General features: G+C 42.6%; 1 protein-coding gene across 1 annotated transcript in view; it reads left to right on the top strand.

Annotated features, from left to right (window-relative positions):
• The window catches only part of N4BP3 (NEDD4 binding protein 3), a 33,755-nt gene extending 10,757 nt beyond the window's left edge, over positions 1–22,998 (top strand). Inside the window, exons 2-5 of the mRNA XM_075274639.1 lie at positions 16,677–17,111; positions 18,602–19,171; positions 19,927–20,187; positions 21,750–22,998. Coding sequence (XP_075130740.1) covers positions 16,704–17,111; positions 18,602–19,171; positions 19,927–20,187; positions 21,750–22,286 — 1,776 coding nt within the window. The 5' untranslated portion in view covers positions 16,677–16,703 and the 3' untranslated portion in view covers positions 22,287–22,998. The remainder of the gene's footprint in view (positions 1–16,676; positions 17,112–18,601; positions 19,172–19,926; positions 20,188–21,749) is intronic.
• Positions 22,999–24,840: the final 1,842 nt, after the last annotated feature.

Genomic DNA, 24,840 nt, shown 5'->3' with positions numbered 1-24,840 from the left:
GCTCACTGAATCTACATTGGTCCATTTGTGAGAACCAAAAAAGGGGAGGGGGGGTGGGGGGGTGGAACACCGAATGTGCTTATAGTGTAGATGAGCTTGCAATGGATCTTGGAAATAAAAATGTACAGAGAAATGGACCAGTTGGTCCCTCACCTTCAGGTGTTGTGAATGAGTCACAACACCGATGGAAGCATAGAGGTTGAGGGGGCTGCAGAATCCACAGACTGGTCACCGAGGACCAGACGGCAATGGAAGGAAGGAGGCCAGCAGCTAGAGATGGACGTCTGCGCCGCTAGCCTCCTTCCTTCCATTGGCCCATTTGCTGATTGGTGTAAAATGATAGAACATTAATAAGAACTTATGACTTATGGTCATTCTAATAATTGGAAAGGTTCCCACTGATTTCTCCTTGCTGGTCCTGTCTCCACACACATAGGAAATGACCATTTACATAATAACAGGTCTTTTTGCCATTTCCTGTTTGCTGGGATGGCGCCAGGAAGTAGAGACCCGTATTGTCCGGCTAAGTGCTAGACCAGGAACGTTGTGGAAATTGTGAGGTGAGTATTGCAGCTTTTTATCTTGATATGCCAATCTGGGCCTTTAAAATATCAGTTAGACAACCCTTTTGAGAAAGCAACTCCAAAAATGTAGAAGTAATCTCAGCTGAGTAACAGGTATTCATAGGGCACAGTGTTACCATGGGAAAGATCATTGCTATCGCCAGCACGATTTTCCCTTGGGAAAAATTGATCCAACCATTTCATAATATGGTTGCTTTTATGTGGTTGAGCTGTGAAGGTCCTGAACCTTGGAATGCTCTTCTAGGTAAGGGCGAATGACAAGGTACCTCAGGGTTGTTCTCCCCTGGCATGCCACCAACTTGCTGGTCCTTTTATTAGGAAATGTTGTGTCTGCAGAGCCAGCATATGACACCGTGGCGGTATTCACAATGGGTGAAACTTGACCTGCCAGGATTTTTTTTCTGCCGAGAGCGAATATGGAACAGTTTCTGTTTACAGTTTAGAGACTGCGGGCTTCGCTGCCAGATAATTGACTTTGATAAAGCATGTATCACCTGGGAGAGAAGGGGAAAAGCTGGGATGAAAGATTCCACGCAAGTGAGTCAGTCGATGATTTATTTAAGACTTCCTTATTTTCCTATTTGCGTAGAATGAAGAGACTATGTATGACTAAATAGTTTCAGTATAACTCTAATAAATTCATTTCCCTCATGAAGTAAATGCCCTATGGGGGGGATACAGTAATACAGTAAGCGCTTACCATGAGCAAAAGTCATCAACATTTGACGGGCTGGAAATTTTCTGATTTATTTTAGCATTCAGTCTTATGGCAGATTGATCACACATGTCAAGAGTCAAATTGGAGACTTGTGAACAGGTCCGGGTTATAATGCAATGTTACACATTATACTGGGAAACTGTCAGTTCCTTACTCTTTACTGAACCTCTACTTGCTATTATTCAATGGGATTGCTCACAGTAGAGATATTTCCTAGTCTTGCCCTGGCCTGGAGATACAATGCAGTTATCATAGCTAGTATGGAGCGGTTTCCTCCTTCCTCCCCTCAGTGTGTCCATCACATAACCAGGACACATTTTTTTATCCACTGTAAGTAAACAATGAATGCTCCTATTGAATGAAAGCAAGCAGAGAGATCGAAAACCACAAGGATTAAGTACAGAAAGTATTTTAGAGAATTGTCTAACTTTTCATGATTTAGAGCATAGCACATATTTGCTGAAACTGGAATACCCCTTTAAGGAATAGCGAAGGATAGGAGTACTATTTAATCCTTCTCCATGCTGTTGCAGCAGTGCCAGACAAGGGGTCACGGGCCATCTGTGTTGCAAGTGCAGTCAATCGCTTGCCTTAGTGGTCATGCACGATAGTCAGTTGTGTCATCACTGCAGCATTGGTATCTCTGCAACAACCACGACTAACTGCTGGGGCCAGTGATTTGATACGGCGCCTACATGGATGGTCTTTGACACCATCACTGGATACTGAGACTAGAGGAGATGACCAGTAACATTCAATTTGTTTTTTAAATTATAAACCATCTGCCATAAGTATTTTGGGCCAGTAAAACCCCTTTAACCTTAGAGCAGGGGGTTTCAAATAAGACACTCAGAAATGAGCCGCAATAAGCCTAGGACTAGATGGCTAATTGGTTACATGGCTACATTTGTTAAGATCAGAAGATTGCAGTGTTCGTCTGTTTTTGCAGACTATAGCTATTAATTTGGTTGCTGCAAGGATTCACCTTTAGGACTAGTTCACACAGGGGTTTCGCATGTGCACATTCCGTCGCGGCTTTCCGCTCCAGATTAGGCCCAAATGAATGAGCCTAGTCCGGAGCGTGCTGTCACGAGGTGGACGCCATGACTGATCAGCCGCGGAATCTGCCTTAAGAAAGGGCAGCTCGCTTCTTTTTTCCATGAGCAGGAACAAACCGCTAGCGGAAAAAAGGACACTAGCAGACTACATAGTCCTCTATTGTGAAATGGGTGGATTATCACGTGGATTCCGCATCAAAATCCGCCCCCTCTTGCCCTGTGTGACCTAGCCCTTATCCTAAAAATCCTAAACGGATCCTAAAAATCTTGCAATTCCATCTTTTGCCACTAAGCATTAAACGTTCTGTGACTTCCTGATTCCTATAAAATTACCATGAGCTATAGACACAATGCACTGCGTGGGTTTCCTCCCACACGCTAAAGACCTACTGATAGGGAATGTAGATTGTGAGCCCTATATGGGACAGTGACTGACAATGTCTGCAAAGCACTGTGGAATATGATGGCGCTATACATGTAAACATAATAAATAAAATAAATAAAAATTGACTGGAGCAGACCCTATTCACTTGTATGGGAGAGTTTTTTAGGCATGCTCTGTGATCTGAGCAGAGGTCATTGTGTAGAGAGGGGACTAGAAATTTCCTACTGTGACTGGTGGATTCTGTGTCTTATCTACATATTTGATGACTCTATTACTTATCAGCACACTAATGATCACAGATAAGAATTCTCCTACTGAAAACAGGAAGTCTTAGCTTATTACATGGCTTAGTGGACACAATCGGAACTGCAGGATATTTAGGAATTGTTTTTATGTACATAATAACATGGAAAAAATGTAAAAACCTTACCAAAAATTCTTTCAAATATGTTTAGCATAAAACTTGATTAATAAAAAAAATAGGTCATTTTCTGACAACACATTGACTTTAAACTTCCACTTAACAAAAACAATGCCTTGGGGTAAATCCAATGACAGTGACACATTTTGAGCATACCATAAAATTATACCATAATATTGTATAAGAACCAGAAAAAAAGTTGATTGTTGCCCCTCGTGATCTGCTACGTAGACCAACTTAGTCCTGTTTGAGATACATTGGACCATTACACTGGCAGGACTTCTGTGTACATTTATAGACTGATTATTTTGCTGTGTAGACTATTTGGACCTGGCTTCTCCTTGTATTATTATTACCCTAATTTATATGCATTATGCTCTACTATCAGCAGGCAGGATTTTGTTTTTAATGTTCCTATAATAGGACACACCTAGAACAAATTGTACATATAAACCACCCACTCACTTTGAGATGCACAGAAGATCTTTTGTTGAGGACAAACTTAAGGAGTTCTGCTTAATGAAGCCTAATGTAATTAGTATGGACGTAATAAATGCTCCTCTCTGTGCATTTGTAGATGCCATTAAGGGATTGTTGTGGCTGTAGTCATAGAGATATTGCTATCCACATGGCCATATACTGTAGTTAATGCAACTATAGCTAAAATCTGACTTCAGCTACCAGTCTCCAGCCAGTCGCCTCAGATAAAAAAAAAAAAGTTTGATTCTGGTATTTGCTGTACACCAGGATGGAGATACTTTATAATAGAAAAATGCTGTAGAAACAAATCAGTTAAATGGGTTGTCCAAGAGATATCGTTTAATTCCTGTAGGCCAGAGAAGGTGAAAAATGAAAAAAGAACAAAAAAAAAACATTTACTTATTGCTGGTTCTCTGGTGTTTCCCACCGCTCTCCAATTCTTGCCACATATCACCAACAAAGTCACCTGTGACTTTACAGGTCTTTTCCTTTAGACCACTGAATGGTCCTAGAGCAGTGAGGATAGGCAAGTATGTTGTTGTTTTATTTTTTCACCTTCCCCAGCCTCCAGGAAAAAAAACCCAGTATTTCCTGGACCGCCCCTTTTAAGCACATGATCCTGACCTACCATCCATAGATAAGGTAAGGTCACACAGGGTTTCTCAGACCGGAACCTGAGGCAGAGGCCGCCTCGGGTTCTGGTCCAAAATATGGGTAGCCGTGACTGAATGCTGGTGCACTGCACCAGCATCCAGTTGCGCACTCCGCTCCGGATTAGGCCCAATGAATGGGTCTAGTTGAGACTGTCTTCAGGCCGAATTGTGAGGCGAATCGGCCTGAAGAATGAGCATGGCACTTCTTTTTCTGGGGAGCTGGAACAAATTGGCTCCCGGAAAAAAAAACCTGACTGGTTCCCATTGAGTTCAATGGGAGCTGTCTTTTTGCTCAGGATTTTGAGGTGAATACAGCCTCAAAATCCTGACCAAAAAACTCAGTGTGTACTTACCATTATGGTTTCAGCTTTGATCTTGGGTTTTTTTCTGCTCTGAACTGACGTTTAGGAGTTTTTTGGTCATGAATCCGCCTCAAAATCAGCCCCCGAAAAAAGCCTCCTAATAGAACCCTATTGGGAGGCTGATTTTGAGGCGGATTCTTGACCAAAAAACTCTGTGTGAACTCAGCCTTAGGGTAAGTTCACATTGAGTTTTTTGGTCAGGATTTTGAGGCCGTATTAGCCCACTAATGCTGGGTCCGGTTTGTGCAGCTGTCAGGTGGAGATATATATATATGCACCATTTAGCTTAATTTCCTGTCCCAGAATTGGCACGGCACATGAATCGCTCCTGATGATTTGGCCTTGTGGGGAGAGAACACACTTCTCACTGCTACTGGGTAGTGTACAGGAATGCTATAAGTCACTGGGAGGATAGTTATGTGGTGAGCTGCTGCTGTTCAATCACCGGTCAGCAACAGAACAGCTCAAGATGATGGGTAAGAAATAAAAAACTGTGTTTTAGGCTAATACCACATGTTGCAGAAACGCTGATGGTTTTTGTTGAAGATTTTGCTACGTTTGTTTAAGCTGTGGTTATCGAAATATCTAGGAAGCAAATTACATTTCTGCAACTAAAAAAATTGTGTTTCTCCTTGGCCTTAAGCATATTGATATTAGCATTACACAGCTCCAGGGGTGTAACGTAAAGGCAGGGCCGGTTTTAGACAAAATGGAGCCCTGGGCAAAATTAAAAGTGGGGCCCCACTTGTACATACAACATAGTCACATGCTGTTAATTCGATGTACCGCAATGCCTACCATTGGTACTTACAGGGGTCTTCTTAATATCTTTTAAAGAGGACCTTTCACCACTTTTGGGCACATGCAGTGTTATATACTGCCGGAAAGCTGACAGTGCGCTGAATTCAGCGCACTGTCGGCTTTCCCGATCTGTGCCCGGTGTACAGAGCTTACGGTGCCGGTACCGTAGTGCTCTATGGTCAGAAGGGCGTTTCTGACCATTAGCCAGAGACGTTCTTCTGCCTCGCGGCGCCTATCGCGCTGTGCTGTGGAGCGGGGAGGAACTCCCCCTCCCGCTCCTGATAATGCTCGTCTATGGACGAGCTGTGTGAGCAGAGGGAGGGGGCGTTCCTCCCCGCTCCACAGCACAGCGCGATAGGCGCCGCGAGGCAGAAGGACGTCTCTGGCTAATGGTCAGAAACGCCCTTCTGACCATAGAGCACTACGGTACCGGCACCGTAAGCTCTTTACACCGGGCACAGATCGGGAAAGCCGACAGTGCGCTGAATTCAGCGCACTGTCAGCTTTCCAGCAGTATATAACACTGCATGTGCCCAAAAGTGGTGAAAGGTCCTCTTTAAGTGGTTGTTTGTAAATTTGTAAGGCTTTTTGCCTAGGCAAACTAGTTGCTTCTGTGCCTTATCTTTAAAGATCAGATGCAAAAGCAACAAGGCTCATGCCCTTCCCCACACTAACAAATATTTACATACATACAGAGTTATCAAATAAGACCACTATACCAGGACTAAATACTGTCACGTCAGTCACTGACCGCTATACCAGGACCAAATACTCTCACTTTATCCACTTACTGCCAGATTCCCCTCTGCCCACATAATGCAATCCACAAATAGCTCTTTCTACTGTATAATGTTCCCCTGACATCACCAAACACTTCACGACTATCGGTTTCCTCCATTCCCCATATGAAGAACATAACCAGCTCCTTTTTATTTGCAGATTCCCCCTCATAATACCAGCCAGCAATTAACCTCTTCCTGCCCTGCACTGTAATAGGACGCTGCAGTAAGCAGGTTCTTCCTAGGAGCCGTGTACTCCTCACTTGTGAGTGCCGATGCCTTACAGTGACATACACGGCACCTCTGCAGGTTGGACAATGGTCCTGGATAACCAGAGAACTGATGCAGATGGCGTGTATTTAAAGACAATCTTTCAAGTCTTCAGAGATGTGCGGTATTATATACTGCTAGAAAGCTGACTGAATTCAGCGCAGTCAGCTTCGCCAGTATTCGCCATGATGGAGATATTGATGCAGTTAGTTTCGGCACAGATATCTCTCAACTGTTGGAAAGGTGAGCCTTCTAGCCTAGCGGCATCACTGGGCGGTAGAAAACGCCCATATGACAGTGCAAGTGGAAGAGTACAATCAGGAGGGCATTCTTCACAGCCCAGGAATGGCGCTGAGCTATAACACCCGCTCTTCTGACAGTGAAGAGATATTGCTGCCGAAATTAATAGCACCAATATCTCCAGCACAGGGGCACATAACGTGAAATCTGGCAGTGCAGTGAATTCAGTGTACTGTATCTTTCTAGTGGTATATAATACTACCTATCTCTGAGGATATGAAAGGTCTAGGTATAGGACAGCTATAGGACCTGCTCCATGATTTGCAGCTCTTCAATTTGGCCTGGACACACGGCCGCAAAAACAACAGCCGTATGTACAGGACCATTGAAATATAATAGTCCACAATATTATCCATAATTGAGTATAAAAAGAATGGTCATGTGCATTACAGCTTCCGCTGGGTTCACACCAGTGCTCGATCTCCGTTTCCAGGTTTCTGTCTTCTTCCGACAGAAAATGGAAACCTGGCAAACTGTGTCCGGCCGTGAGCACTGGTGAGCGTTTTGTGCTCTCTGCGGTGAAACCACTTTTTTTAACCGGACACAAAGTCCTGCATGTCCGAAAAAAACCCGGTTTCGCCACGGAGAGCACAAAACGCTCACCGGCGCTCATGGCCGGACACTTTCCAAACCCATTCAAATGAATGGGTTTGAAAAATGGCTGCAGGTTTCCATCTCCTGCCCAGTTTCGAGCAGGAACTGGAAACCTGCAAAATGGAGACCGGGGCGCAGGTGTGAGCAAGCTCTTAGTAACTCCATGTGCCTCATATTAGTAGCAGTTAACCCCATCATGTCCCTCACATTAACCCCTGTGTACTTCACATAAGAGTTACTAATATGTGAGACATGCAGGTAATAAGTATCTTCGTTATTAGTACCCCCATACATCTCACATACTAGTAACCCTTATGTGTAGCATATAAGGGTTAATGTGAGGCACATGGAGTTACTAAAACTAAATGAATCACCCCAAATGCCTGATATTAATAGAAATAGCAAGTACCTGGTGTTTTTTTTACTTTCACTTTGCTGAGCTGTCCTCTACTCCTTCTCTTGTTTGCACTATGCAGACGGCAGGAGCTCGGCAGGGTCCATCTTCTGTACAGCGATAAGCCCCGCCTCCTGCGCTCTCCTTAGCCCTCTCATTGGTGGGCAGAGGGCAGCCAGAGAAGGGGGACGACGACATCCTAAGAGCAGTGAATAGAGCTTCCTCGATCAATAGCTGCAGCTCTTGCACTGGACTGCTGTCTATTAGCCGATGCTGCAGCTACACACAGTGTCCTTCCGACATACACTTACCCTATATTGATAGGGAAAGTATTCCACCGACAGGGGGCCCCTGCAAGGGCTAGGGCCCTGGGCAATTGCCCAGTTTGCCCCCCCAGACCCCCCCCCCCCCCAACGCTAGCCCTGCTTAAACGGGCTGTCCAGGAATTTCAGATATCTGGCAGGAGGCTGGGGAAGGTGAAGAAAAATAAACTCATCTATATAAACTTGCCTATCCCCGGCGCTTCAGTGTCCAATGCTGCTGTTTGGTCCAGTGTCACCTGGGGACTTCTTCCAGCAGAAGTCCTAGCTACATGTGACCGCTATGGCCAATCGGGGACATCACTTGCATATTTCATTGGGGACAGGTGAGTATGTTTTTTGTTTTGGGGTTTTTTCACCTTCCCCTGCCTCCTGCCAGAGATCTTGAATTCCTAGACAACCCCTTAAGAATCATAGACCCAGACACACAAGCTCAGATTGTGACCCCCTGTACACGTTCTCCTCACAACCAGCAAATACGTCCCATCCATCCATTTTAGCAGCATTTACGTTTTCCTGTTCTTTATCCGGGCCCAGACCACCATGAGGATTTGTTCACAAGAAATCTGTGCACACAAGCTTCCCTTCATTCCCATATCGTGTCGGCGTCCCCACTTAGTAATCATTGCCCCCCCTTTGTGCCACAGCTTCACCCATAGACACCCCATATATTCTCACTATAGTCTTCTGGCCAACTGTTATTTTTGCTATGTAAGAGTGAATTTTCTCCTTTCTGAGAGTGGAAGGCTGTGTATCATCATAAATCTTCTCACTCAGCAAATTTATGACCCACAGCATGCCAGCCATCAAAGGAAATCAGAGTATGAGAGTGACCTATGGGCTATTAAAATATATAAATATGTATTTATTTATTTTTAAATATATGTGTGCTAGTGTGTGCAGAGGCCACCATTGCACTGGGTCCTGGTGTCTGAGATGGTGGCAATGTTCTTTCTGCTATGCTTGAAGAAAGTTCATGGCTCAGCAGTGGTCGCAGGACTTCACCTCCTATTATGTGACTGCTACCAATGGTGCAGCCGCTCTACAGACATCCACCTATGCCTGACTGCACAAGCAGAAAAAAGCTCATTGTTCCTGCCAGCATCTCCTGGCTCAGTATCGACAAGACAGTTCTCAGAAGATTAGTATAGCTGATCCTGTAATCTCTCCCATCTCTAGTTTTAATGCCGGTCTAGTGATTTCTATTGCAGGGGCAAATGAGGGCTGTATACAGGGCCTGAAAGAGGGTATTCTTTTCAATCCTGAGAGCAGGTTTGGCCTCTCTAAGATAACACTGGTTTGCGTTCGGCTATAGTGGATCAGGTTGCTGCTTGGTGGAATGGGGAAATAAAGCAGTAGTCCCCAAAACTTTCACTATATTATTGGCGGGTAAAAGGTCATGTGTTTGGTGTAAGTTGTAGTACATAAATGTCCTGTATATGAATATGACCAATGTATTTATGAAACTTGGAACTCCATTTGGTTTGTAAAGTTTCTGTGTTTTTATAGGGTGACTTTGGCAGGAGCTTGTGTAGTAGAGTATTTCCTGATGTGAGATTATTTTCATCTTGTTGCAAGTCTTAGGGTAAGTTTGCACTGGGTGGACCGCCTCAGGTTTCGGTCCAAAATATGGGTAGCTGCAACTGGATGCCAGTGCATTGCACTCCGCTCTGGATTAGGCCCAAATGAATGGGCCTAGTCGGAAGGGAATGTCTTCAGGTGGATGTTGGGAGGCGAATCCGCCTGAAAGAATGAGCATCTCGCTGCTGTTTCCAGGAGCCGGAACAAACAGCTCCCGGAAAAAAGAACTGACCGGCTCCCATTGATTTCAATACCCCGTGTGAACTTACCCTTAGAGAGAAAACAAAAGAACGTCCTTCATCTCTAGCTGGAGAAGAGTTGGCCGACCAGAATGACCTACTTTGTCCCCTTTATAATTGTTCTATCGGATGTTTCCTGAAACACAAATTAAGTTTCCTAGAAGGTTTCTCTTTTTTTTTTCTTTTTTTTTTTTTTTGTCTTGGTTCCCTTGACTAAGTAGTTGGATGACTGTGACTGAGACATATTGTAATAGTCAAGGAGTCTGTAATTAGTAAAAACTGTCATGACCATTAAGAGTCTTTGAAACAATGGCACAATGTCCTACCAATTATACATGCAGGTAAAGCTATAGGTGACGTGTGCAGACCCTGCTTTGGCAGGAAGATGCTTTGGGCAACACTAAGTTCTATCTCCTAAACCATACTGAAAATGAACAAATCTAACCAAATACCATATGCAATTATAAATATATATACATATTTATACATTATACTGTGTTCATGCAATGAATGCACTATAACATCATAAGAAACTCTGTTAACCCCTGACAAATACAAGACATCATCAGTATTTGCAAAGCATTTGAACACTTATATTTCAAGCTCTGAAAATGTTTCTGTTGTACTAATGGAGCCTGTCAATCTTTGTCTGAACACTGGTATATTGTATTTTTAACAAGATATGGGGAGTGTCCTGTTCAAACAGCCTCGCCTGCTTCCTCTTTAATCCTCCCAAGTGTAAATCAGTAAAGACTTCTCATTCTTATAGTCTAATGCTATAGTCTGTTCCCTGGAAAAGTGCTGATGGTACTTGGTAGGGCAATGGTTGAAGGTTCCATAAATGATGAGATGTGCTCTCCATTGAAGTCTTCTAGAATAGCTCTTTAAATATTACATGGTCAATAATGGGCAAATGATAAGTGGAATAGAAGCTGACAAAATAAAACATGTCTGCTTGGAATCTGTATGGCTTAACCATGTTTGCGTGGGTACTTTTTTTTTTCTTTTTTCTCCCACACAAAATAAAAAACATGCTGGTATTTTTTATTTTTTTATATATATACTGATAGGTTAGTTGCTTTCCAATAAAACAGGCCCAAGTGTGTGTATGTGATAGAAAAAGAAAGAAAGGTGTCTAGCACAGGCTGTTTTGTAAATGTCTTAATTGTCTGATCCAAGTTGCCTTCCTCTGTGACAGAATATAAAAAGTTTCAGTATAGAGAGAAGTGAACAAAATGCATATATTTTCAGTTTCTTGGATCAGAGGTACTTGAGACCTGCCAAGAGAGCTGAATGTAATGAGTATGTAGATGTAGATCCTTGGTGACAGATGCTAAACTGGCTTGGTGGGCTTGTTTTAGTGGTGTTTTTGCTTCTTGGAAAGCCAACGTGCACATACGGAAGGCTGGAGAGCCTCCTGTAGTGTGAATTAATTATTGTTCTGTTAGGAACGCATGGAATTCGCTCTGTGACTTTCTTGACGACTAACTATTGTGTCTATGACAATTGAGGTAAGGCCAACACATTCCAGCCATAAGCAGGACTGACCCCGCAGCTTACACATTAATGTTTGGACTCCTATTAATTAAACAGAACCCTATCAGTAAAGGAATGTCTGATAAGAGGAGTCTGCTGTGGGAAGAAGTCTGGATGCAGCATACGCCAAAGCAGGTGCATTAACCCATTATGTCCCCCCGAAAACATTGAATAGCTGCAAAATCAATAGCAATAACCTAAAAGAGTTTAAATCACTCAAGGTGCATTGATTCACTTTTTGCCAGTAATATGCCAATTGCATTCACCCATATCAAATTTTAATAGCTATAGGACAAAGTTTGGAATATTATTATGTTGTACATCATACTCCCTGTCTACCTTAAGAATTAGTAACGGGGTGCAAGACCTACAGAGGTAAACATGACTTCAATATGTTTCAGAATTATGTTAGTGTGTAAGCTTGGCACCCTGGAACTAGCTCTTAAAATGGTTTAGGGGGAAATAGAACAAGTCCGGTGTGAAGTCATGTGGCATCTGCTTCCGTAAAGTGGTTTTAGCTGATGACCTGTGAACAAAATCCAGTATGAACATTGACTAGGTAGACATGTGTTAGTTATCAGCCATGCTTTTCATCCACATAAAATTGTAGAGCAATGATCTATAAAAACACGGTTGGTCTTGTGCTAGTGTTTTATCTTCTCTAACCTCTCCTTTTCATTCTCCATGAGGAATTGAACATTCTGTATGTAGCTGGGTGTCTGTATAAGAACATGTGCTCTCTTTTCTGTAGGAAATCCTGTGGGCGGCCTTCAGCTGTCACTGACTCAATGTCTCTTCCAGTCTTTAATAATCTTGTAACAACTTTTCTGCTAACTTTCTATATGATTCCCTTTTCTATTGTCTCAGAATACCTTGTGCCAGAATAATGGTGAGTATACTGTGGTAGTTCAGTTTTTATTTATCTATTTTTTTGTCTTCATTTACAAGGGATACTTTAAAAAAAACCAAAAGACTCTATCTCAGAACTTTAGTGAGGAGCGGATTAATCCCGCCATCTTTGAACAGTGTGGGAGGACTTGGAACTTTTATCATTGTGTCTTGGTAGATGTCAGTGGCATGTGTAGGCTATAGGGTCAGTTCACACAGGAGAATTTAGAGTGGATTTTGAGGTGAATTCCACTTTAGGGCCCGTTTACACGGCGGAAACCTTTTCCACCGTGTCAGTTCTCTGCACGGCTAGCCACAATGAGATGCAGATGCGGTGCGTCAGCATCCCGCTCCTGATCAGGCCTGAATGAATGGGCCTAATTGGGAATGAGTCTGGATCTGCGGACGCTGCAGCTGAGTCAGCCACATAATACGCGGGAAGATAGGTGATGTCATTTCTTTTTTTTCGCTAGCTGGGAAAAATAAGCGAACTCCCCCCTTTGAAATGAATGGCAGCCTTTTTTGCAGGCGGATTCAGCGTCAAAATCCGCCTGCAAAAAACTCCGTGTGAACAGACCCTTAAGTTATGTCCTGAAACTGCCTTCCATTGTCTTTGCTTTCTGTTTTGTTTTTTTGCTTTTATCAAAGTAAATGTTAAGTTTTCAAAGAAAGAAGTATAGCAAATACATGGATACACAAGGTACAATGTCACAAATGCTTAATAACAAAATATGGACAAGCACCACAAAATGCAATAAAGAGAAATTGACAGAAATATTAAGGTTGTAGAGCAGAACTCTAATAACAGGATAACAGATATTACAAAGGGAAGCTGTGATGGGGTTGATGGGGGGGGGGGGGGACGACACACACAATATAGGCAATGAGATCTCTCCACCTCTGAGCCAGCAGTAGCTTTGCAGAAAGCAACAGAAATGTCCCCTTAATAGTCTATATTTAAGTGGGTATTCATCAAGCCCAAGAAGTAGGAAGGCTAGAGAAGTGTTGGGAGTCACATTGGTGCCAGATAACTAGGAGTAGTTGGAATATGTCTCTCCAGAAATTGGATAAAATTGAGCAGCTGCAAAATATATGGTACAATGAACCATCCTCTTCAGTTGGGCATAATACCGCCTAAAGCAATTTAAAATGAGTTTCGGTCAACGTGGCAGAGAGTGAAGATCTCATTGCCCTTTTGCCGGCTCACTTGGGCCTCGACAAGGAGTGTTTGAGATCTCTTTCCCAGTTACACATGTGTGCCCTCTTTGTGTGTTCCATATCATCCAGGAAGATGGCGTAAAACTATTTGGCAGTAAATAGAGGAGCCTGCCATTCAGTAAAAATATAGTCATAAATCCATTAAACAAATAAACAAAAATAAACAACCCCCCCAAAAAACGCCAACTGTGTTGGCGTTTGTTTAGGGGGGGTTTTGTTTTATTTATTTGTTTTTTATATTCGTCTTCGGAAGAGTAGCCGGTGTTCTTTGGTATTTTTGCAAATTATCTATAATGTAGTCAATCAGGGGCATAACTAGCAAAGACTAGGCTCCAGTCTTTTCAGAACCCAGAGTATGATTGGAGGCCCATGGGAGGTGACAAACATAAAAACCTTTGGTACTAACCTCTTCCTGGATCTGACGTGGTCCTCTTCATTGATGTCACAGGTGTGGGTTACGCTGGCCTCATTATGTGTCACTAAGCCGATCTGACCCACGTGACTTCTGACCTCATTATAGAGGCAGGAATTGCACTGGAGAGGTGAGTAACACTGTTTTTTTTTTTTTCTCTGATCATTATATTCTGGGTCTGAAGAGACCCCAATGTTTACTCATAACTGTATTTGTAGGGGTTCACCCAACAAATACTTTTGCTGTGGGCCTGCAGCCTTGCTTACTGATCCCTGCTCCTTCTCATGGCTGCTTTCTTTTTAATTTCTTCTCTCCAGGGGCCCTGAGCGATGTGATATGAGACGCATGGGGCTCCCTGGAGGGCAGAAGTGGAAGCGGAGGCGGCCATGAGTAGGACTGGGGATTGGTAAGTAAATAGGGTCCGTTACCTGCTGGGGTTACTCCACTCCAGGGGCAGGCTGATTGTAACGATCATGATCACAGGGTTTGCAATCGGGCACGGCAAGGTACAGGGCCTGCGGCCAGCTGGAGATGGCCAGGGCCCAGTACCACTATGACAGCTGTTGGGGAAAGCCTGGTTCTCCGACCGCTATACATATTGTAAATGAAAGGGGGTCCTGGCATGTCACTGGGCCCCTTTTCAATAGATACTAGTCAGGGGAGGTGACTTAAAATAATAAATAGATATACTCACCTCTCCGATGTCTTCCATCATGTGACTGAGGCCTGTGATCAGGCCCCAGCGGTCACATGGGGCGCAGTGGTGTAATGATGTCAGCGCGTCCCCACATGACCGCTGAGGACCAATCACAGGCATCAGCAGAGAGACGTCAGGAAGATGGTCGAAGATGCTGAAGACAACTGGAGCCAGGATGCCCAGGAAAGGTGAGGCAAGGTGAGTATTAGTGCTTGTTATTTTTATTCACCTTCCCTGGGCTTCTGATTATTATACTCTGCAGTCTGAAAAGACTACAGAGTGTAATAATAGCATGGAGCAGAGGGGGCTGTTGGGAGCAACTAATACTGGGGGGGGGGGGCACTGCTGGGCATGTAATACTGTGTGGGAGGCCACCACTGGGGGGAGCGGGGGTGCGCTGTGGGGTTGGGGGGGGCCCAGACATAAGACGCTTTTTACGCCACTGCTCCAGTCGGTAACTTCTTATTTACTTTGCTACTTGAATCCTTGTTTTCGGTAAGGTTATCTGACTCTGATCTGATAAACTATACTGGAGTTAATGCATAGTTCCCTGACTTCTTAAAAGATAGATTGTACCATGCAGACTGTCAACAGGGGGAGACTTAAGCATCTGTCAATAATTATTGATAAGCTGACAGTTTCTGTCACACTGTTATAGGGAAGGAAATCACAGATCAGCCTCCCTAACTATATACTTATATTGGTTAGAAGAATATAGAGAGAAGCAGCAAGGCAGGTAGATATAGTACAGTCTCTAGCTTGAGTTTGTGGGTGCTATGTGTGTTTTGATACTGCAGTATTTCACTACAGAGGGCAAATGATACATTGTAGTGTAAAATGTAACATATGAAAAGAGCGTCATATGGAACCAACTAGACTGGGTACAATTTCCGCTAACTCTCAATTGCAAGAAGCCTATGAATGTAAACAAAGATTTCTTTATTCCTTAATTGACCTTATACAGAGGTCTTGAAGATTAGAAAGTTGTGTAACTTTACTATATGGTGATAAAGATTTATTTATAGCAGACAGGACATTTCTAATGATATAGAAGTCACAGGTATAACACATGTGAATCACAGGAGTATTCTCCAGGAAGAGTACACGTGTAATTTCTATAACCGTATTAGTAATACTGGACATCCCATTACGTGCTGTCATACTGTATGCTAATAAGGATAAACCTCATTTATTTATATTCTAATTTGTTTTATTGGCAAGTTGAGAAGTCATTATGTAACAAGCGCTATGTATCCAGTTCAACAATACTCATCTAACAGAGCTGCCCATTGCCTCCTCTTTAATAACACGCTATGTTCCAACAGCTTAAATGAAAGGTTTCTGCAAGGACTGTCATTTGGTGGAAAATACATGTGCTAAGTAACCCTTTACTGCCCACTGGAAATCAACTCCAGCAGGGGAACGCAGTGTTAAAGCATGGTTGGTGCATGGACTATATGTGCCAGCAGATTGGTAACACCCGAGTGACCAAGCTGGTCCTTAGCTGAGCTTGCAGATACGCCATGGTTCACCCTGGAGCTTGGACTTTTTGGGAGTTGCTCTTACTCCATTTAGGGTGTCGTTCACGGAGATTTCCTTTCAAAGCTTTTCTTAGTGGAACCCACGGAAATGACGGCGCCACAATTAAAATTCTATACATGAAGGTTAGACACCTTCTGGCAGTTGTCTATCATTGGCATAAACCAAAGGAGTTAAAATTTTATTTGACTTCTATGGGCATAAAGCCACAGTCTTGGATAGAAAGACTAGCATGGTATATAGCAGTGTTCTGTCTGTGGGTTATTTTTGTACTTCTGTTATTGCATAGCTTAGCGTTTCTATGTAGTAGTATGCAAATTCCACAGCTTGATCCTCTGTGATCAGTACATCAGATTAAGTATCCAGTGGCACTACAATTACTGCTATATATAGAACCAACACAAGTGCTGTAAACTGCTGCCTAACAAAGTCCATTTCTTTTTACAGAATTGTCCAGACATTTGTTAATTCTCCATGGCAGCTGCACAAACGTTCAGCTTGTCCTGTGACGCTAGGAACCATCATCTCCGATCATTCAACTCGGACGTTTCGTACAGGTGCAATATGGGTAGTGTGAGCAGTCTGATAGAGAAACATGACTTCTCACCAGATGACATTACCTTGGACTTCAAGCCTCTCTCGGATTCACACAGTCATGGAAATATCTTCAAGAGGGGTCTGAATCAACAAGAACTGCTTAGCTATTTAAGCATTACAAAAAAAGATGGCAAAAATGGCAAGAAGTTACCCTCAGGGCTGTTATTCCGCAGAGAACGCAGTGTGGATGGAGGAGAGAATGACTATCCAGTCCTGTACCACAAAGAGCGGCGGGGGACTGACTTTAGCAAAAGCTCACTTCCAGAAAGGGGACGCTTTGAAAAGGTCATTATCCCTGCTAATTTGGTTTGTAATGTTAAATTATTTGGATATATATATTTTCTTGGTTACACCACTGCTATCATAGCTACGTATGCAACTGAATAGTTAAGTCATTCATAATCCACAGGAGCATTTTGCTACACTGACTGAAATACACTACTGGCTTGGGACCTGTACAACCAGTGCTCTACGTGGCCACTTCTTTTATATAAAGGGATTGACAGTGTTTCTATCAGAAGCAGCCTTGGTTTTCTGTATACAGATCCCCTGCCGGACATCAGTAGTGACGTTGTGTTTGTGCTAGGTGACCGACATCTGAAGACGATAACAGGCCTCAGCAGTGACCTCTTCACAAGCGGCTTGTGACTGATGTGACTTGGCCTTTGTGAAGAGGTCTCCATTGAGGATGGTTGTAGCAGTAACCTGACACAAACAGCCCTGGGACCTGTAAACTGAAGACCAGACCTGCTGCTGCTGGAAATGAAGGACAGGGGGATAAGTGAGGAAAGTTTTATTTATGCTGGTGGCCCCTATAGCAGCCCTATTAAGAATGAAGATTCTGACAAACTCCTTTAAAGGGGCTCTATCATTGGGAAAAGTCATTTTTAACTAAGCATATACTTGCATAGCCTTTAGAAAGGCTATTCCACACATTCCTTTTGTCTGTAAATCGCCTCAGTAGTTTTTTGAATGAGCCTGTTCTTCATCACATGCTAAGTAGCCTCCACCGTGCTCTCCGAAAGTGTCTGTGAGCACCCTCTGCTATTTTCTATGTGGGTGAGAGCAGAGAGGCTGCTGCTGCTGATGGCTCATCTCTCTGCTCTCACACACATAGAGAATAGAAGACGGTGCTCACAGACACTTCTGGAAGCTAATTGGCATATGAATAAAAAGGGGCTCATTCAAAAACTACTGAGGCGACTTGCATACAAAAGATATGTGTGGAATAGCCTTTCTAAAGCCTATGCAAGTATGTGCTTAGTTAAAACTGACTTTTCCCAATGATAGAGCCCCTTTAAAGTGTCACTGCCTTGTAATATTGCAATATGCTCAAGCAACCTTGAATTGTAGCATTAGATGTAGTATTTTAAGAATTGCGATTAACCTCAACATTAAATGAAATGGTCTCATTTCTAATAATGGAGATAGAAATTTTCTTACATTTTACAATTGTCTGAAACTGAAGCTCCCTGAAAGGCTTATGAAATTTTTCAACTAGTAGAAAGCTGAATTTAACCTGCATAGTACATGTACATCGCTAATTTGATCTTCTAGGATAATATATTGCAGCATGTATATCATCTAAGGGAAAATCTAATCTATTTATTCCAGTATTATTTTAGTGTATGTGACATGTACAAAAGTTGCATCGGATTCCTAATTTTTAGGTACTAATGATGATGCTAGGACATTGACTAGGATAGGTCATATTATGTTGTCACTTGTATCTGTCTTAACAACATTAACCTTAATTTCATATATTCCATTTACAGTCTCGCTTTGGGCAATCTGCTTTGAAGCCATCAAATGTGAAGAACTTCATGTCAATGCAGAGTTTATGTTCCTCAGGTGGACAGAAGTTGTCCAAAAGCAACGGCAGTCTGAACACATTGGGCAGTTTAAACAGTCCTCCCCGTCGCGGGCCACTAAAGTCCAGCAACACCCATCATATTAATAATCACGAGAGTGAGAATGAAGAGAACGACAGCTTGTCTGATTCAAGACAGAATTCCATTAACAGCTATAATGCTTATAGCCCTGGGTTTAGTGTAGCACGTGGTCAAATCAGTGCTTCTACAGGACATATTAACCATATCGGGGGGTCACTAGACAGAGCATCCCGGGGGGTGCGAGATATATCTGGTGAGAAGAAACCACTATCCTGCAAGAGTATGGCAACTCTGAGCCGCCTCCAGTGCTCTGGTGAACCACCTCCTCCATATGAGTACTCTCAGTCGGTAGAAGATGTAGCCCGTCAACTTGAGGAAAGGCTAAATGAAAAGGGAATGGAGCTAAGACAGCTTAGAAGGAGCCCAAGTGACAAAGATGATCCTTTTACTCAGGTGAGTCAGTTTGCTACATGAGAAAGCACATTTGAAAATAGTTGCTCTCTTGCATTTTGTATAGTACATAGCCACCTGCCAGCGAGGGACTTCTTCGTAAGACCTGACGTGTAAATACGTATATTCCGTATAACAGGCTTATTTTGTCAGGTGAATTTTCATGTGGCAAACACATAATAATTCACAAATCTTACGTACAAGTTATAGATTTTTTTTTTAATTTATTTGTGGTACAGAAGTTGAAATTATTTTGGGTTTCATCCTTTTTTTTAATGCATAGTGCGAAACCTGTGGCAAACGTTGCAACCAGAGATGAGCGAGTAGTATTCGTTCGAATATCGAATCCTATTATAGTCTATGGGAAAAAACAGGAATGTTGTTCTGATTTCCATGGAAACCAAAGTTCGACACCTTGGATCTTCCAAGTTCTGGAAGTAGCAGGATGAGGAGCACGAGGAGGTTTTTGCATTGAATTCAATGGAAATTTCCCGCGTGGTATTCGACTGATACGAGTATTCGATCGAATACTACTTGCTCATCTCTAGTTGCAACAAAATGAGATGGGAACACGCCTTACGAGCCCAGAACGTAATTTCCAGCAGCTGTATATAGGGATGCCCACATCACCAGGTTGCCATTCACAACTTGTCAAATAGTCTATCAGTTTTGACTAATCCCCCAGTCTGTCTGCCAGGAGTTTAATTCTTGGTGAATGGAAGTTGTCATGCTATTGAACTACTACCTCACCTCTGCAGGTATTTGAAGACAAGCGTCGCCTTTGGATGGAAGAACTTGACGAATTAAAGCAGATGTACATAAGTAAGCTGCAGCAGATCTCCCAGCAGGCCCTGCGAAGCCAAAGAGCCTTACAGCTGCAGCTTTATAAGGTTCAGCAGGAGAAAAAGCGTCTTCATGAGGAACTGAACTCCATGAAAAAAGAGTGCGAGCAGCTGAGGCAAAAGCAGCCAACCCCGACTGAAATTCTTAGTCCTAAACTTGAAGAGTCGAAGTGGGAGGTAGGAGAATTCAGTGTAATGAGTTATCTTGGTGCATTGCATTTATACTGAAACTGTAAAGTAACATTTGCCATTGACTTCTTTTACTCTTGTAAATGAAACCCACCCACATATATTGGCCAATCATTTGATCACTGACCATGATATACCGATGGAGTTCCATTTGCATGAGGCAGCCATGGCGTTAGACATAAAGCAATGTCTTGTTACAAAGCTCGTCATGTATGATTCTAGGGATGGCACCCCCTGCCATTACTAGTTTTGCCGGCCATATCTATCCATTCATGAGACGACTTTTCTGTTTGAGAATGTGTAGTCAGTCCTGTATGCTTTTTTCTAGCGATGCTGCAGAACAATCCCAGCACGTGTTCCATGTTAATATTGGATCCCACTGCCTCAGTGGTTCCAGTTCTTTGCACATGCCAGCCTGTGAAAGCCAGGCATGTGCAAAGAACTTATATATAGATGCCAGGAATATCTGTATGAGTTTCAGGTTGAATGGTATATATGGGGTCTCTGAAATTTCCTCCGACAAACATCGAGGTGGAAATGAGGATTGGGCAGAGATCATGTATATTCCCCTCTTCCTAGGTGAAAAACGCAAATGCATGGCCAAGGTGACTAAGCATGTGTATGGTGGAGTCAGAGGAGTAGCTATCTGCTGAATGAACGTTTGGTCATCAGCTGAATCTGTGAAGGGGTTTTCATAGGTAGGCTATCAAATTCAGAACGTCATATGGGTGGAGGTCCAGCGTTTGGTGTTTGGTCCAGTGTCCGCTGCTAATGTCCGCACAAGATTTTGAACAGACATTAGCAGCGGACACTAGCTGTCAGACACCGACGGTAGTGTGAACGCTCCCTAGCAGTGTTTATGTTTCCTCACCTCTCCTGGTCGAACGATCATTATAATCATTATTATATATAAAAAAAAACACATCAGGGGCCTGCTGTGCCCCCTTATGTCCCGGGCCCTGTGGCAGCTGATAACGTGGTAGTTAGGCCCCTAATGCAGAGACTTAATAAGATAAAGAACACGACCGTCTCCTTCTGTAAGACTGGTTAATATATTGCTGTTCGATCTGTTTTTGTGGATAGGCCAGGGTGTAAAGAAACATAAACTGAATAACTCGTAAAGGTTAATTTTTAATGGATTATTAGAGAAGGGCTGGGTCAGTTTTGGGACAGGTTTGTCCTTTTGGTGCAAAGTCCAGTTTCATGATTCCAAGTTTCTTTTCTATCACCCTAATTCAGGAGCCAAGGAACAGTGATATGGATCCTAGTGTTAACCTCAGCTAATATTGAGATCTTTCTGCTGCTATTAGCGCTCAATAATATCTACAGCTAGCGAGCAAGATTCAGGAAACCAGTAAGCCACAGGTTAGGGGTAGACTGCTGTAGATGTTATTGCACCCCACCTTCATCACATGTACCTAAGTAAAGAACTCTAAGAGGGCGGCATATATTTCTGTTCTTCATCCATGTTATTGTGGCACACATTACAGAGCCAATACTATATTATCATTGAGCTACCCAATAATGTACTTTTTCATTTCATTTTCTAGATATCGCAAAAAGCTGGTGAGATCTCTCTCTTGAAACAACAGCTTAGAGACTGTCAAGCTGAGATTACACAGAAGATGGGGGAAATCTTTTTGATGAAGACGCAACTTCGAGAAGCGAAAGCTTTAGCTCGAGACAAAGATAAAGAGTCTACAGACTTAAAGGCTCGTCTTCAAGCTTTGGAGGTTGCTAAAGAGAAATCTCCAACAGGCACTCTCTCTAGTGCGGATGACTCAAAGTGGGGTCAGAAAGAAGGGTCAGAATCTTCCGATATAGAGAGGCTAAAGGCTGAGTTAATACTGGAGAGACGTCAGAACGAAGCGCAAATGCTAAATTTTGAAAATGAACGGAAAATTTGGAAACAGGAAAAAGATAAAGTGCTAAGGTACCAGAAGGAAATCCAGGCAAGCTACCTAGAAATGTATCATCGCAACCAGGCCCTTGAGAGACAGCTTCAAGACGTTCGAGCAGTTCCAGTGCAGTCTCCGAGTACCCCCTCACTTTGGATGGACGCTATGGATTCATTTGAGACCACATGAAACATACTTTCTGTGAGTTATGGAAGCGCTGGCCATAGGAACAGGCATTTATTTATGAGTTTAGACGAAGTGGGAACCGCTGCGATTCTCACAAGCCAGTCTAGTTCTTTCTGATCATCTTGTGGTATGAGAAACCACCTCATTCTCTATCGATCACTATTATTTGGCCATGAAAACTTTTATGCTACTACGACATGGTGACATTCATTGCCAGATTTGGCGTCACCCATCAGAACTTAAGTTTTTGGTACAACACAAGGGAAAACCACTCGTGTATTTTGAGATATGTGTATAGATATTGGTTATTAAACAATGTTGAATGATTCAAAGATCAATGGTGCAAATATGACAAATATGATGTGAGGATATTCTTCCATGACTAGCACACTGCTGTGTTTTAGAAACCTCTGCCCGGGGGTAGACGTCCTACAGCACTTTATCCAGAGCCTTGGGTCACTTGTTTATTGAGGCTTAAGAAAATGGTCATTTTTCAGAGCTGTGAAGACAAACCTATATTTGTAGGCGCTATTAAACCTTTAACCTCTACAATGTTGTGACAGTAGTTGGAATATAGTGTACAACATGTTATTATCTGGCTGTAGTTTAAGGATTGGGCCTGTATACTCCTTGGTCTGGCTGAATGTCGATGTAGTGAAGAATAATCCAAGAAGCATTGCTTTAGGTTTCTTTCACACGTTGCGGTATGGCTAAAAGTGCATAAAAACCATCAAGTTTTTCCAATGTGGCTTTTTATGACTTCGCCACAATCAGTACACAGTTAGCAGTCAGAAATGACTAGGTTAACCCTGCTTGTTTGATGGAGGTGGTTCCTCTAACCTTTTGAGTCTGCTTACACTATTTCTTAAGATTCCAGAACTGGTTATACAGGACCAGTTACATGCAATCACATCTATCCCACGATAAAAACCATTGAAAGAAAATGTCCCATTAATGTGGAAGGTTGGTGACAGACAAGCATTTTATTTGGACTGACTAATTTATTTTTGTCATGCCTAATAACCTAATATAACCTGGTATAAAGTAATGTCGGGTATTAAAGGGAACCTGTCAGTTGCCGTATCTCTGTTAGTAAATACTTGCATTTGTCATGAAGTTATCCAAAGAAAAAAAGACTCCTAGCGCTGCTCCACTAAATAATCATATCCCAAAGCGCAAAATGTGATAAAATAACATGTAATTTTTACACAAAGGCACAACGTATTTCCACTCCAGACTGGAAACATCAAACCATATCGCAATATTGCTCTAAATACGGACCACATATTTACAAGCATAATAATAATATACATACCGACACCTTGGATTAAAAAAAAAAAAAAAATCTAAACTATCAAGAGGCCATGATTTTCGTTCCTACCACTCAATGTCGTATGCAGAAAGGTGTTCTGATGAATGTCTTTCCTCATATGACATGGAGCTGGATTAAGATTACGCACTCTTCATAGGTGGTTTTCTTTTTTTTTTAATCCCAAAACACCAGTATGCTTGAGATTATGAGGTACATCATTGCTGTTGTATTGCCCTCTGGCCCTATCAGTTTACTGTAGGTGGTCTTCCTCCATTCAAAGCTATATCTGATATGGTGTTGTGTTCAATCCAGAGCAGAAACTACTTGGGACCTAAATGTGATTTTATCATATTCTCCACTTTGGAATATTATTATTTGGAGAAGCAGCAAATTGAGTCTTTTATTTTAGGCTGTTTGGATGATTCTTCTGACGAAAACTCCCCCAAAGTTTTTTTTATACCGCTCCAGCTGCACCTCTGGGTACGATCTCTTGACATTTGTTGTGCGACTTGAAGGATCTAACACCATAGCTGGTTTCATTTCCCAAAAAGGGTGACCGCATCTGCCTTTGGGATGTTTGTTGTGTTTGCCATCTTGGTTTAATTTAAAAATGCTATACCTAGAGAGCGCCTGTTCTGTCTTCTGTCGCCCTCTGTTTTAGAAAGGGGGCATATATTCCATTGCCAATCGGGTGTATTCCTGCAAAATCTCACACTGTGGATAGTGACACCTATTGGACAGTGTCAGGGTGTGCAGAGACAAACCCAGTTATCTAGTTGTTCATATATTTCTAGGACAAATACAAAAATCTGATTTTATTAACTTTTTCACATACAAACCCTTCCGGCTTACAGCTTTATACTAGGTCCACACTAGCGTTAGGGTTTCTGTTCTTTGGGTCTGCTTGGGGACCTGAAAAATGGAAACACTATCCACGTAAACCGTTACCTGCAAACCCATGAACCCCATAGACTATAATGGGGTTCACTGGGTTTCCATCCGGTTTCAGTATTATATAAGGTGGAGAGAAATGTCTGGCTTGCAGGACTTTTTTTTTTTCTGCCTATTTGAAGCAGTACGGGGGACAAAGTTCCCCAAATGTTAGTGTGAACGAAATCTTTAGTGACAAAATTATCAATCCAAATACATCAATAATACAATCTACTAATATATAATATTTTTTAGGCAACTGGATGGGACCCCTCCAGCAGTATTCGGCATCCCTGTTCTGTCGTGTCCTATCTG

Source organism: Leptodactylus fuscus, chromosome 5 (assembly GCF_031893055.1).
Source record: "Leptodactylus fuscus isolate aLepFus1 chromosome 5, aLepFus1.hap2, whole genome shotgun sequence".
In the NCBI taxonomy this organism is placed as follows: Eukaryota; Metazoa; Chordata; class Amphibia; order Anura; family Leptodactylidae; genus Leptodactylus; species Leptodactylus fuscus.
Note: the sequence above shows the minus strand (reverse complement) of the source record. Positions and strands in the feature narration are given on the sequence as shown.